Source organism: Microcebus murinus, chromosome 8 (genome assembly GCF_040939455.1).
Source record: "Microcebus murinus isolate Inina chromosome 8, M.murinus_Inina_mat1.0, whole genome shotgun sequence".
Lineage (NCBI taxonomy): Eukaryota > Metazoa > Chordata > Mammalia > Primates > Cheirogaleidae > Microcebus > Microcebus murinus.
In genome coordinates, this window is record NC_134111.1 from 80216977 (window position 1) to 80231307 (window position 14331).

A 14331-nucleotide genomic window follows, 5' to 3' on the forward strand; every position below is an offset into this window, starting at 1 on the left:
TAGCCATTTGACTGTCTAAAGAACACTTGCCAAAAACAACCATCTCTGTTTTAGCATATTTGATTTATTGAGCTGGTGTCTGACAGTAATTGGCCACAGCATCACTTGCTGCCTGAGACTGTTCCTGAAATGTGCTAGTAATGTCAGCATAGAAGAGGGTGCTTATGTTTCCATTTGATAAGTAGAAGGAGGGAGGGCATGATTCATCTGAAAGTTGCATCAGACTATTTGGGTTCAAGCTACAAAAAGAAGTCACAGACATAGCCTGGTTTTAGTCTACATGTATAGAGAGATTCAATGATTTTGCATTCCCCAGTGGAATTTTTATATTGTTGCCTTTATATTAATATTTCCTTCATATTTATTACTAAAAAATTTCTCTTAAGACTGTTAAAAGTGATTAAAATTATGTATAGCTTTTTTTTTTTTTTTTTTTGAGACCAAGTCTTGGTCTGTCATGCAGGCTGGATTTCAGTGGCACAGTCATAGCTCACTGCAGCCCCAAATTCCTGGGCTCAAACTATATCCTCCTGCCTCAGCTTCCCAAAGTGCTGGGAATACAGACACAAGCCACCGAGCCTGTCAATATGTAGCTACTTAAAAAATTTTCTACTCACTTAAATTATCACATCTTTTTTCTCTTCTTCTTCTACAGATTTAGCTTTGGAATCAAATCCTTCTGACCATCCAAGGGCAAGCACAATTTTCCTGAGCAAATCTCAAACAGATGGTAAGACAATATTTTTTTCCTCCAGGAAAAGACTGAGAACAGTTTCTATCTTACAGGATATATTATAGACAGTATTTAGAAGAACTCACTACTTTCAGTTTTTCAACTTTTTATATATTCACTTGTCTTATTTTAATATGTGATACACTTTCCTTTAGTTGTCACTCCTTTCGTGAGAACATGTAGGTAGATTTTCTGTTTACACACTTTGCCACTTTATCAACACACTTGGTCACATGATTTAGAAATGGTCCTGGATTTATCCCTACTTCTTCATACTTCTTTGCCCTTTTTCTTCTGCTCCAAAGAGCACATTTGAAACATGAACAGTAGGATTTAGACTGCAATTAGGTTTTCATTTGAACAAATAAAAAATATCAGTTCACATGGGGGGACTGAAACTGTCATTTTGGCCTCTTTTAACCAGTGATCTAACCAAATGAGCCTGTCACATCCAAATTTATACTACTCAGAACTTTTAAGCTGTTCAGAACCTTTTCATCCTAATGTAATGTAAATGTAAACATGCCCTGTGGTGTTTCCCAGAAGGTTAGACTCAGCAAGTGAAACTAGTGTAAAGTTTATATGTCCTGCTGGCTTGTTTTAAGATGAGAATCAGACCTGCAGGATTTTTCTGCACTACTTATTTTCCTTAATGTTATGTTAAATCTTGGTCTATTTGCTAAAAAGCCATACAGAACCAAGTTTTTCAGTTGATCTCAATAGCAAGAATACAAGAACTAAGGGTTTTATAATAATATTTGAAGTAATGCAGCACAATAAAAAAATGGGAGGTATTTTTTTTTTTTTTTTTTTTTTTGCTATCCTTCAGAAATGAAGAAACGAGATGTCTAACCTGCATTTTCATAGTTTGTAATTTGCTTGTCTTGAGCCAGTCATTTCTGGTTGGGATTGCTGTATTTCTCAGTTTCTCCCATGAGCTTCTCACACATAGATGTGTGGAAGCAGGAAAATAAAAGCTATCCTATGCCTCTCTCTCTTCAGTGGGAAGGAATGTGTGCCTGTGATGCTGTCCAGCATCAAAGGAGGAGGCAGCATGGGGAACAAAGTGCAGCCCAAGTCCCTCTTGGATCATTTACTCTTCTGGCCTTTGTTAGAACAAAGTTATTTTGTGTGCTGTAGTTACTATGTTCAATTAGATTAGCACACTCACTTTAAAATTTCAATTTAAGATAGGTTGCTTTTCAGTTATGTAAAGACTCATTTTTTCAGTAACAGATTACCAATAAGTCCAGGATGCTTTTGGGAATTCAGGTGTATTGAGGGATTGGTGCCTGGCCGGAAACAGGTTCTTAGAGCTGTCAACTGTTAGATCTGGGTAATGAAAGTAACCTGTGTATAAATGTAGAATTAGGAACCACTACTGCTGGGTAGTGGTTTAAATATGCAACAGGTAAACTTTTTTATTAGCTGAATTTCTCATCTGGCCTAATTTGTTTTGCCCTTTTCTCTTTTCTCTACATGGAAAATATTTCATTTGTGTGTAATAGAATATCCGTTAGATCAAAAAGTAAAACTAAGTTTTTAGATTTTACTTTGAGATTCATCTTGCCAGATGATTTAAATTATAAATTTTGTTGGAAATTATTTTAAAAAATAGAATGGTATTTTATCTCATTTTATATATTGGTAATTCATCCCATAATTAGCAACTACTTTTATTCTATGATATTTATATCAGAATTGATCAGTTAATTTTTTTTATTCTTAGTGCGAGAAAAGAGGAAGAGCAACCATTTAAACCATGTAAGTAAACAGTTGCAAAGTTAAGACATTAATAGTTTGAATTAAAAGTATGTCTGTCATGATTCCTTAAAAATGTAATGGGGACCCAGTACTGTTAGCATGGACCTCATTTTGTGGATTTTCTAAATCTCTTCTATTTTTCTAAGTATCAAATTTATATAGGAAAGTCTTTGGCATAGTAGTGCCCACTTTTTAAGGGTTTCTGACATTTAAGCTAAATTTTGATAACTCAATTGTGATATAAAGATTTCCTTCAATATTTTTGCTTTCATTCTTTAATCATCTTTTAAAAAATGTTTCCACCTGGAGATTATAATCTTTTTTTTAATCAAAGTAACAGTGATAACAACTATGTCAATTTTTAGCACTATCCATTGACTTCCTGTCACAGCAGGTATAAGCTGAGCTTCCTCACTCCACTGTGACCCTGTGTCCCACCCTCCATTTCATGGACATGTATCACATTTTTAACTAACTCAGTAATCAATATTTACATTATTATGACTAGGAAATATTATTCACTGCTGAGTCATACAGTTTTCTGAGTGTGCCTCTTCCTGTACACCCTTCATTGTTTCTCTTAAATATTTTTGAAATCTGAGTACTTTTACACTTCTCCGGGATAATCCCCTTTTCCTAGCCAACAATAGCTCACACAGCCAAATGCAATAAGTAGCCCTGGCTGGTCCCCCTGCTTTCACATCCCTCATTTTTTTGTGTGGGGAAAATCAATTTCCTGACAATATTCATTCTCCTGTTTTCTGACAGCTATTTTTCTCCCCAAATGTTGTAACATTTGTCACATGCCTATCAAAAATATTTTCCATCCACTAAAACACATCTGTTCCATTTTTCTCTAGAAGACAACTTCCCTCAGCCTTTTGTCATCCTACTCCAGCGTAGACTGGTTTTTCCCTAGGCCTGCTTTGTGCCTATTTTCCTAGGATATCTCTTTGAAGTCATCTGAGATCTCAAATAACTGCTCTCTTGTGTTAGATCCCCTACGTCCTAGATTCTGTTTCATTCTCTTTTATTATACTCCGAAGTTTTACTGAAGCACATTTTCCTGGGAAAGGGCACATAGACATTTTTAGAGATCTAGCCTGTATGAAAACCCCTCCTATTTGATAGAGTATAAAATTCTAGGTTGAAACTAAATTTCGTTGTTCTGAAGACATTTCCCTATTGTGTTCTCATTATAGTGTTGTTCCTGAATCTGTTGCTATTGTATGATACATTATGTGTAACCAGTTTTAGTCATTTATCCCTCATCTCTTCTCTGGAAGCTTTTTAATACCTTTTCTATCCTTGGGATTCTGAAATTTAATTATATGGCTTGGTGTGGACCTTTTCATTTTTAATATTAGGGCCACTGAAGTCTGTAGACCATCTCCTCTAGAGAGTTTTCTTTCTTATTTATGTTTTCTCTGTTCCTTCTTTTTCTGATATTCAGATGTTGGGCCTCTTAGACCAGTATTTTTGCATTGATCTTTAATTTTTTCCCCCTCCTATTTTCCTTTTGTCTTTTTGTTCTACTTCCTGTAGATTCTTTAACTTTATGCTCTAACCTTTCTATTGAAATTTTTCTTTTTAAGAGTGTTTTAAGAATTTTTTTTAAGTTTTCATTTGCTCCTGAATTTTTACCACTCTTATGAATTCCTTTTTCCACTTGTTTTGGTCTGTCTTGTTGGAGGCTTTCCTCAAGTGTGTGGTGGTCTCTGGATTTCTCTAATTGGAAACACCATGGAAGCACCATGCGTGAGCAGTACCTTTGTTAACTGATGGCATTTACTGTAAGGATTTGGAGGCCAAGCTGGCTTTTCATTTGGGAGACTTCAGTGTATTAGCTGAGGGTCTTCTCTCTGGTGGGACAGTTCAGATTTTTCAGAGAAGGATTCCCCAGTTTTCTACCTGGGGGGTACAAGCATGGCTACTTGCTTTCCAGAAGCAGAGTTGGGAAGGAGAGATGGAGTTCTACTTATCAGCGTACAATTTTTTTTTTACCGTTTCCTAGGTTTCAGCTCTGATGTTTCTGAGCCCAGAAACCCTCAGGTTTAATAGCTCCAGGGAAAACACATCTAAATTCCTTATAAGGTGAGAGGACAGGTGGATTTGGGGCTTTAGCCACAGATTTTCAACTTATTTTGTTGGCTTTTGTTTTGTTTTACCCTTCCTTCTGAGGTACCATGTGCCTTGTGGGTTCTCAGCCTGCCTTGTGTTCTGAGAGACAAATTGGTTGCTTAGTCCTGTTTGAGTCATTCTCTCTGGGCACCTAAGTTGTGCCTCCATGCTAGTTACCACTCCTTTGTCTGCTTTTCATCTTTTAATATTTATTAAAAATCATCTGTCGATTGTGTCCCCTGGCCTTGTGTATAACCTTTATTTTTTTATATCTTTAATGAGATTTCAGGCAGGAGAGGAGATGAGTTTGTGGTCCAGTACACCATGTTTAACCCAAATTTAGAACCTATATTTAAAAGTGTAAATCTAAGTTTAAATTCAATATAATGAATAATATTAATCCAGATAATTTTTTAGCTATACCTATAATTACAATTTTTTTTTTTTTTTTTTTTGAGACAGAGTCTCACTGTGTTGCCCAGGCTAGAGTGAGTGCCGTGGCGTCAGCCTAGCTCACAGCAACCTCAAACTCCTGGGCTCAAGCAATCCTTCTGCCTCAGCCTTTTAAGTAGCTGGGACTACAGGCATGTGCCACCATGCCCGGCTAATTTTTTCTATATATATTAGTTGGCCAATTAATTTCTTTCTATTTATAGTAGAGATGGGGCCTCACTCTTGCTCAGGCTGGTTTCGAACTCCTGACCTCAAGCAATCCGCCCGCCTCGGCCTCCCAGAGTGCTAGGATTACAGGCGTGAGCCACCACGCCCGGCCTATAATTACATATTAACTTTTCTGCTAAAATCCTGTTTAAAAATTCTATTCCAACTCTATACCCTGTTATATTGTGGATATTTTTAAGTTAAGAGTCATTAATTTTTTTTTTTTTTAAATCTAAAACATAGCTGGGTGTGGTGGCTCATGCCTGTAATCCTAGCACTCTTGAGAGGCTGAGGTGGGAGGATTGCTTGAGCTCAGGAGTTTGAGACCAGCCTGAGCAAGAGCGAGACCCTGTGTCTACTAAAAGTAGAAAGAAATTAGCCAAACAACTAAAAATAGAAAAAAATTAGCCCTGCATGGTGTCGCGCCTGTAGTCTCAGCTACTCAGGAAGCTGAGGCAGGAGGATCGCTTGAACCCAGGAGTTTGAGGTTGCTGTGAGCTAGGCTGACACCACAGCACTCTAGCCCAGGCAAGAGAGTGAAACTCTGTCTCTAAAACTTGTAAATAAAGGCAGAGAAAAAAGTGAACTTACGTTTTATTTTTTAATGGATTAAAATAAGAGACAACAGACAGAATGGGAAGTCAGTGGATGGAGACAGAATTTCAGCAGGTACTTGACCTTTGATGGTAAGCTTTGAGTTGTGACTTTTTTTTTTTTTTGAGTTGTGACTTATTAAACTACTAGATATGACTACTTCCTAGTCTTTGCTATTCGACTTTGTGTACTAAGTACCCCCTTCCCTATCCTGTTAAAGACTTTAAAATTCCATATTGTCATTTGTGACTGAAGATAAATGATGTTCTTTGTCTCTATTTTGTTACTACATGAAATACTATCCATGACGCTAAACTATCAGTAGTGTTTTTGCTGTTTGACTTTTTTTTTAGTATTTATATTTTATATTCTTACATTTGTCAGTATAGTTTGCTGAGGTTGTAAAGATTGCAATGATAAGGCTTTAGCCATAAAAGGCAGTTGTTTAAGTTTTCTAGCACGATGAGGAGAAAGCTACCTGTTGCAGCAATAATTGCTTTGCTTAGAGGCTTAATTCTATATTAAGAGAAATGGGGATGCTCTTGATACTGGAAAGTTTTAATAGATGGAAGTGAGTGGTGTGTCTCCCGCTGTATAGCTGGTTAGCAGAGAATCTTTGCGTTTACCTTTTTCTGGCCATCTTGAAATTTGGAAGTGGCCTGGTGGTTGGGGGGAAGAAAAGAAAGAAAGCAGAAATGGCCATTTTCCTGGAGTGAATAATTCCTCTGTCTTTAAGCAGGAGTTTAGAGTAAGCCTGGACTTATGGGAAGTGTGAAGTGTTTCTTTGGCTGGTTCTAACCAGTAGACCATAGTTGCTGATTCACTAAATAAGCCCTTCTGGCTGTAAGACCACATCTAATTCAAATTTTTTAATGTTTTAAATGTTTTAGTTCTAATATTTTCAAGAACAAACCAATATATATTCATGACAGAAAATTTTAAGTAGAGGAAAATGGGAGAAAATATCACCTAAAGCTCTACTAGCTAGTCTGTATTTTGGTATATTTCCTCTCTGTTCTTTTTATTCTCCTATAGAGGTTTTTTTGTTGTTGTGGTATAGTGTATATGCCATATTACCCACTAATAGTAGTGACCTTAAAAGATAACCTCCTTCTACTTTGAATGAAAGTATTTAAATGAGTCAATTTTCACTTTTCATGCTGTATTTGTTTTTTGAGATTATAAAAGAATACACATTAACGCAAGGTTGATATAAAGTATACACTTTAACTGAATAGCTTAAGAAACACATAAGAGTTTAGATAAAGTTAAAACATTTCTCCAAATTGTAACAGTTTTCAAAAATATTATATCTGATACTTTTTGTTAATAAGGAATAAGTGACTTTGCAGTAGAAACATCTGAAACAAAATAGTGTTTGATGGTGTGGTTATTTCTGATTATTGGCTACTGGCAAGTTTTAAATGCTGTGTAATTTTAAAAGCAACAATTAGATCTCTCCCTGCCCTGTCTTTCATGTATTTGTGGGGGATACTAATGGGAGAATGTGACATGTTGAAAACTATTATATTAATAGGAGGAAAGAAGGCTCATCTGAATTAGTTTTTTTTCTTTTAAAGCATTAAAATTGTTGGTCTTGTGTGGTTTTAAAGAATGCTGCTGTTACTGTCAACTACTCAGTGATTGGGATATGGTTATTGTCCTTATTTTTAAGGAAGAGAACTGTCTTAACATAGTTGAGGCTGTTTCAGTATTTGTTGCACTCTGCAAATAAATGGATACTTCTAAAGTGTTTTAAAGACAGTTAACTCTTTAGAGGACTCAAAAAGTTCATTGTCACCTTTCCAATACCACTGCAGATAAATTCTCACTAATTTGTGTCTGTAGTAAGATTTGCCTTCCAAATTGTAACTGATTTTAAATAATAATTTGTCAAACACTTGTTGAACTCCCTAATTTGTCCCAAATTCTGTGCTGAGCAGCACCTCCTGAGGTAGCAGGTGTAAGAGTCCCACTGTCCCTGGAGAAGCTTACTTTTTTTATGAGGGGACACCCTTGCAAGCTAATTGTTGTCATGTAACAAGTGATGAATTAGGTGGAGCGATGAAGAGTGTACAAAAAGGGAAGAGTTTTGTGGTATGGCTACTGGCAAAGGTATCCCGCAACATAGATGGGCTCAAGCTTGCTGGGACAAACAGGAAGAAAAAGGCATTCTAGGCCGAGAGCAGCAAGAATGAGGCAGGAAAGTACTATGATGTTTGTCAAATAATTCTATTAATTTTATAGAATAAAATTTTGAACTAAATGGGAAGTATTCTCTGAGGTTCTCATTTGAGTAATATAGTGGCAGTCTTATTTAAACATGAAGTGAAAGTTAAATTCCCAAAGTTGTTTTTGTCATCTGTTCTTTGGCTGTGAGGGAGTCCTAAAGCAATACTCTTTTTACCTTCCACGTAAAGAAACAGGCCCAGAGAGACCTATAGCTCCCTCACTTTGGTGATCGAGTAGCCCTGGCACACAGAACCTCTGTCTTTAAAACATTTCTTTCATCATACTGTCTCCAGAACTAATATATTTAGTGTCAGTAAATTAATAAATTCAATACTAGGCTTTCATGTACTGCAATAAAATGCTCTCATGCCAATATTATTTAAGCATTACATTTTATTATAGTAAATGAATAATAGAAAATCTCAGCTACTTTTTATTGCTTAAGGAAAAAAACCACTGAACTCTTATTTTAAACTTTTAAAATTATTTGTAAAGGGAATTCATAATGGAGACTTGCCAGATATGATTATAGATACCATATCAAGGGCAGTATTTTATAACCCATTCCTCAGTCATCATCTGTGGAAGAGCCTTAAGTGGATTTCCCATAGAGCCACACAGGATACCACAGTCAGGCAGTTCATGAAGTGTAAGAAATATCTTAATGCTTTATCATTTGACATTTTAACCAAGGGGAGAAAACACACCTTTATAGGTTTAACTTACTGTGACATTTTCTTCTATTTCCCTTCCCCTTCAGGTATCTCCAGGGCAGCTTACTAAAAAGTATAGCTCATGCTCAACAATATTTCTAGATGACAGCACAGTCAGCCAGCCTAATCTTAGAACCACAGTAAAATGGTGAGTACAACTAGGCTGCCAAGAGCTGAGTGACAGACACCCTTATGCTAAAGGCATCCCAGCCATCCTCAGTCATTTCAGCCATTTGATTGTCCTTTTCAGTGATCAGTTTAAGAAATTGATGTCAACTATGTATTGATTTCAAGGACCTAAGTATGAATTTTCAGTTTCTACTTTATTCTTAGACTGCATGATGGAAGGGAAAGCCAGTTAGCAAATAAGCAATCCCAGAAAAAGTATAGCTCTTTATTTGATGCATTTATGTTAAGACAATGGGGGACATAACAAAAAGGAGAGGTACTTGGATGCTTCTGGAAAAAATTAGTTCATTATGAGTGACAGGCCTAAAATAATGTGTACTACTTTGGAAACTACTCTTGGAAGAAGGATCAGCTTGTCCTCTACTGGCACCATAGTGTATCTGCATTTAAATATTCCTCATTGCACATTAGCACCTCATAGTCCACAGTAGGAGGTGCACTCTCAGAACACCCTAAGATGAACCTTTTGAGTTTATTTAAAAAGCAACAACAGGCCGGGCGCTGTGGCTCACGCCTGTAATCCTAGCTCTTGGGAGGCCGAGGCGGGCGGATTGCTCAAGGTCAGGAGTTCAAAACCAGCCTGAGCAAGAGCGAGACCCCGTCTCTACTATAAATAGAAAGAAATTAATTGGCCAACTGATATATATATATATATAAAAATTAGCCGGGCATGGTGGCGCATACCTGTAGTCCCAGCTACTCGGGAGGCTGAGGCAGAAGGATCACTCAAGCCCAGGAGTTTGAGGTTGCTGTGAGCTAGGCTGACGCCACGGCACTCACTCTAGCCTGGACAACAAAGCGAGACTCTGTCTCAAAAAAAAAAAAAAAAAAAAAAAAAAAAGCAACAACAACAAAAACCCAGCTCCATTGGGTTGTCCAGGGAACATTATTAACATCTCCTTGGATGATGAATGTTGATATTCAGAACATAGTTTGGGAAATGCTACTTTAGTATATTAATGTCCTTATCCCTAATTTTTTCAGTCTAAAAACATAACTTGCTTATAAACTTTAGTACTGTTTCTAATGTACTGGCTTTTTTAGCTAATTAAATTGTTAGTAACTTGTACTTTTAATTAAAAACTGCAAGTTTACACATAATGTCACTTTCCTATCTCACTTATAACAATAGTTGAGATCAAATTGTGTTTCAGCAAAAACTGGACCCCAATTCTGTCTAAAGTTGTGGTCTTTGGCACCTATCAACTAATCACTAAATGTTTGTATTCAGCCAAGGCCCTAAATCCATGAATTAAAAAACAACTCTACTTTGGCTGGAGTGCCTAGCTTCTTTTGAATTTGAAAGATTCTGATGTTTCCACATATAATACAAAGTCATTTTAAAGATTAATTTTGCTTGAAAAAGTAGACTTCATGCTTCCCCATCCCCCCACTTACCTTAGTCTGATTTTTAGAAGTCTGCTTTTGGAAGAAAAGTAAGTTTTAATTTGCTCTCATTAAGTTTTAGAAATGATCATATGGTATATTCACTATTGGTGAAATAAAGGTTTATTGAGCAAATTAATAGGGCAAATTGGCTTTTAGGAAAAATTTTGAAAAATGTTTATCATGGGTTAGTAGTGCATGTTCTCAGTGGGATGAGTGAGCCATGTTAGAGTCACTTATGCAACTTTTTATAAAATATGTCTGCAGACAACATGCATCTCCCCACCTCCACCTTCCCTTCTTCTCTAGGCATTCACAGCCTTTTAGGAAAATGGAGAAGGATGTGAGGCATAATTACGTGGACAAAAACATCCCAGGTGATTCTGATCTTAACCCTAACTCAGTCATTCCCAAACTTTGCCGTACATTGGAATCACCTGATAACTTTAAAAACAACAGTCCATATGCCCACATCATACCAATACCAATTGAAGCAGAATATCTCAAGTTGGAAGTCTAGCAGTTTTTAAAGTTCCTCAGGTGATTCCAATGTGCAGCAAAGTTTGGGAACTGCTCAATTTGCGTGCAGGAGAACGAACGGCTTCTATTGGTGGGACCTTGGGCAGGTCTGTTTTAAGCCTTGGTTCTCTTTACTGTAAAATGGGTTGTTGGGTTAAATATCATGTAAGGTCCAATGTAAGGTTCAGTGGTCCTTTCCAGCTTATAACTTCAAATTCTTTGATTTTAAAATCAATTTGGAGACAAAACTGTTTGAAGCACTATAGAAGTATCCATCTTTGATGCTAATAATGTTACAGGCTTTTAAAAAAGTGCTAATATATAGACCTACTTTTAAAATTCAGATTTGCCTTCCCTCAATTATTTTGAGCCTCATTTTAGACACTGAGGGCAAATTGAAGCATATAACTTATCTAAAAGAACCCCGTTTCCTAATATACAACATCTGGGGATAATTTAGGATTACACTAACTGTGTGTGAGGTGTATCTGTTCATTAATCTTTCATTTAAACTAATTGGGAAATAGCTGCTATTAATATTGCACTGTAGTAGTATACTGTTTTGTTAGCCCTGCTTATTTCAAGATAGCTAAACCTATCATTGATTGTGTGTGCACTTATATTTACTAATCAATTTTCTAATTATGCAAAAGTGATTTTAAGTGATTCTATTTGGTATAAAGCACTTTCATTATTTACTTTTAGGGAAATAATGAGGAGAGAAGGATAGGGGATAGTGAACTAAATGAAATGCAGAGCCTAACAACTTAAGACAGAATTACTACATGACTTAAATTTAAGCATGTGCACAAATAGATATAACTTGCACAGGATGGAAAGTTCTATGGGTAAAAGAACAAATAATATAATTATTAGCAAAAACCTGTCTTCTAACAGCATATATTGCATAGCATTTTGGTTGTCCTATTTTTGCTAAATGCCAAAGAATTAAAACAAGTGGGAACGTGCCCACGTGGTACTGCTCGGAACTGGAGGATTTCAGGGCCCCTGAGAAAGGCTCCTACCCGACCCCCTTTTAAAAATGTCTTCAGACCTAACAGATGATAAAATCAGTTGTTAAAAATATTTTTTTTCCTTCCACAGTGTGACCTTAGCAATATATTACCATATAAAGAACAGGTGAGCTCTTTTAAAACCTATTTTGTTATTCCAGCTAATTACTTTGCATGATACTAGTTTAGTATTAGATTATAACTATAGACTAGACATAAGTTGTAAGAGTGCTTATAGTATTGAAGCAAATCACTTTTGGGTTTTTTGGTCCTTAAGACTCTTTTAATTCTTAAATTATTGAGAATCCCAAAGAGTATTTGTTCATGTTGATTATATTGGTATTTACTGTATTAGAAATTAAAACTGAGAAATAAAAAAATAAATATTTTTAGTTTAGGTTTCTCAACCTTGGCACTCTTGATATTTTGAGCCAGATAATTCTTTGTTGTGGGGGCTGTCCTGTGCATTGTAGGATGTTTAGCAGCATCGATGGCCTCTTCCAGTCAGAGGCAGCACCCTCCAGGTTGTGACAACAGAAAGTATCTCCTGGAGGACAAACTCACCCCTGACTGAGAACCACGCTGTTAACATAAATATTTTTTTCACACACAAAAAAACTTTTTTCTGCAACAATTGTTGAGTAAAAAGTGTGTCATTTATTTGAATTTTTACAAGTCTCTAATGTCTGGCTTAATAGGAGACAGCTGGATTCTCATCTCTGTCTTTGCAATTTGTTTTGAAGAGGCAGTAAGATGACAACCTAGCCTAATGTAGTTGGGAAAAGGTATATTTTAGATAATTGTAGATATTCTTTAATACTACACCAAAACTCCACAAGTGCATTTGTTAGTATCACCACCGATCTTATTAAGAGAAAAAATACTCTTTAAGTATTCAGAAGCAGTCAGGTTCACTGTAGAAGGTATAAGTTTTCTAAAGTCCTGCTTTTTAACTTAAGGCTTGAATTTTATCATTGGCAACAAATACTTGTTATTTTCCTCAGAGTGACAGGCTCACTTCATTCATATTTGAGAATGATAGTTGTACTTTCAAATAAAAATGATGCTCCATGAAAAAAAGTGGATTATTTGGTTCACAGTTAAATTACAAGTGCTTTTCCTTAATACAACCATACTTCAGCATGCAGAATTGCTTTATGTGAACTTTCCACTTTAAAGTTCATCAAAGACTGGTCTTTTTTAAAATAAAAGGCAACTAAGTGTTTAACTCAAACTGCATAAAGAAACAAGAAATACATAAGTTCTAAAGACTTTATTGCTCAACACTATTGCTTTGTAAAATGTTCTTGGTATTCCAATGTGAGGTCAGAGAAGGCAATTCTGGCTGGTCATTGTAGAAGACTTCAGAGTACAGGACTTGATGTGCTGAGTAAAAAGAGATCAGGAACCCTCTGAAGGCCAGAACCCAGGAGAAGAATTTGTAAAACTGTTTGCCTTGTTTGAAGGTTAGGAATCTCCCTCCACTCCCTGCTCCCCCACTCCCAGCAGATATTTTACTAAGATAGTTGACAATTCCTGAATTAATTTTTTAAATGCATGTTCTTATTTTATAGAGATGCAAATAGATCACTGGATATTTTTGATGAGAGGTCACATCCACTCACAGTAAGTGTTGCTTTTTTTGAAGTATTTTTCTCTCATAGAGTTGTGTTTATTTCATGCTGAAGTCAAAATCATCTTCCTTGCCACCTGTTACATATAATCATCTTATAAAAGGGGTATTGTAATAAGGATATGCTAAGAACTGATTTGTAGCTTTGTTAATTAGTGAGCTAAGGTAGGTAAATGTACTATACAAATAACAAAAAACGTATGTCTTTTTAAAACATAATTTTCAGTAGCATTGAATAATATGGGGTATCCCAAAAGTCACCATACATAGGGAAAATGCGAAATTGTAGCCAAATGTACCTTCATTTACAAAATATTCATTACAAAATTTTACAGATGTTTTCCTTTGTATGGAGACATTTGGGACACCCTGTGTAAAATATTTATCAGTAGTTCTGACATGCATGATCTCTGTGAAGAGAATTAGAAAACAGTTTATCAATTAAAATGGCAAAAAATGTAAAACTTCACTTTGGCACATAGTAGCTGCTTTTGAGTGTTCACTAGCCACACGTATCTAGTGACCATTGTATTGGACAGTTCAGGCTTAGAGCCTCATGGTTACAGGAAACTAAACCTTGTTTTTTCAAAGTTTATTGCAGAGAAGCATGACATGATCAAGAAGATTTTTGAGCATAAAAATAGTTTACATTTTGATAGCTTCTATTAGGGGTAAGTGAAAAGGGAAAATAAAGATTCTCTGAGCATTTGGGCGTACCCAATGCCAATTTCTAATGAATAGTGATGACTATTGAATCATTATGAGTACTAGGGG

General features: G+C 35.9%; 1 protein-coding gene across 6 annotated transcripts in view; it reads left to right on the forward strand.

The window, feature by feature from the left end:
• Positions 1–14331, forward strand: part of CCNYL1 (cyclin Y like 1) — a 35969-nt gene that overhangs the window by 10373 nt on the left and 11265 nt on the right. For 5 of the 6 annotated variants that reach the window (XR_012920611.1, XR_001150965.3, XR_001150967.3 and 2 more), the window contains exons 2-6: positions 656–730; positions 2463–2497; positions 8865–8965; positions 12016–12051; positions 13499–13550. Coding sequence is in view for 2 of the 6 variants with exons in the window: in XM_012752121.3 (XP_012607575.1) it covers positions 656–730; positions 2463–2497; positions 8865–8965; positions 12016–12051; positions 13499–13550 (299 nt within the window). In the remaining 4 variants the exon portion in view is untranslated. The remainder of the gene's footprint in view (positions 1–655; positions 731–2462; positions 2498–8864; positions 8966–12015; positions 12052–13498; positions 13551–14331) is intronic. The other variant, XM_012752123.3, reaches the window with a different exon arrangement.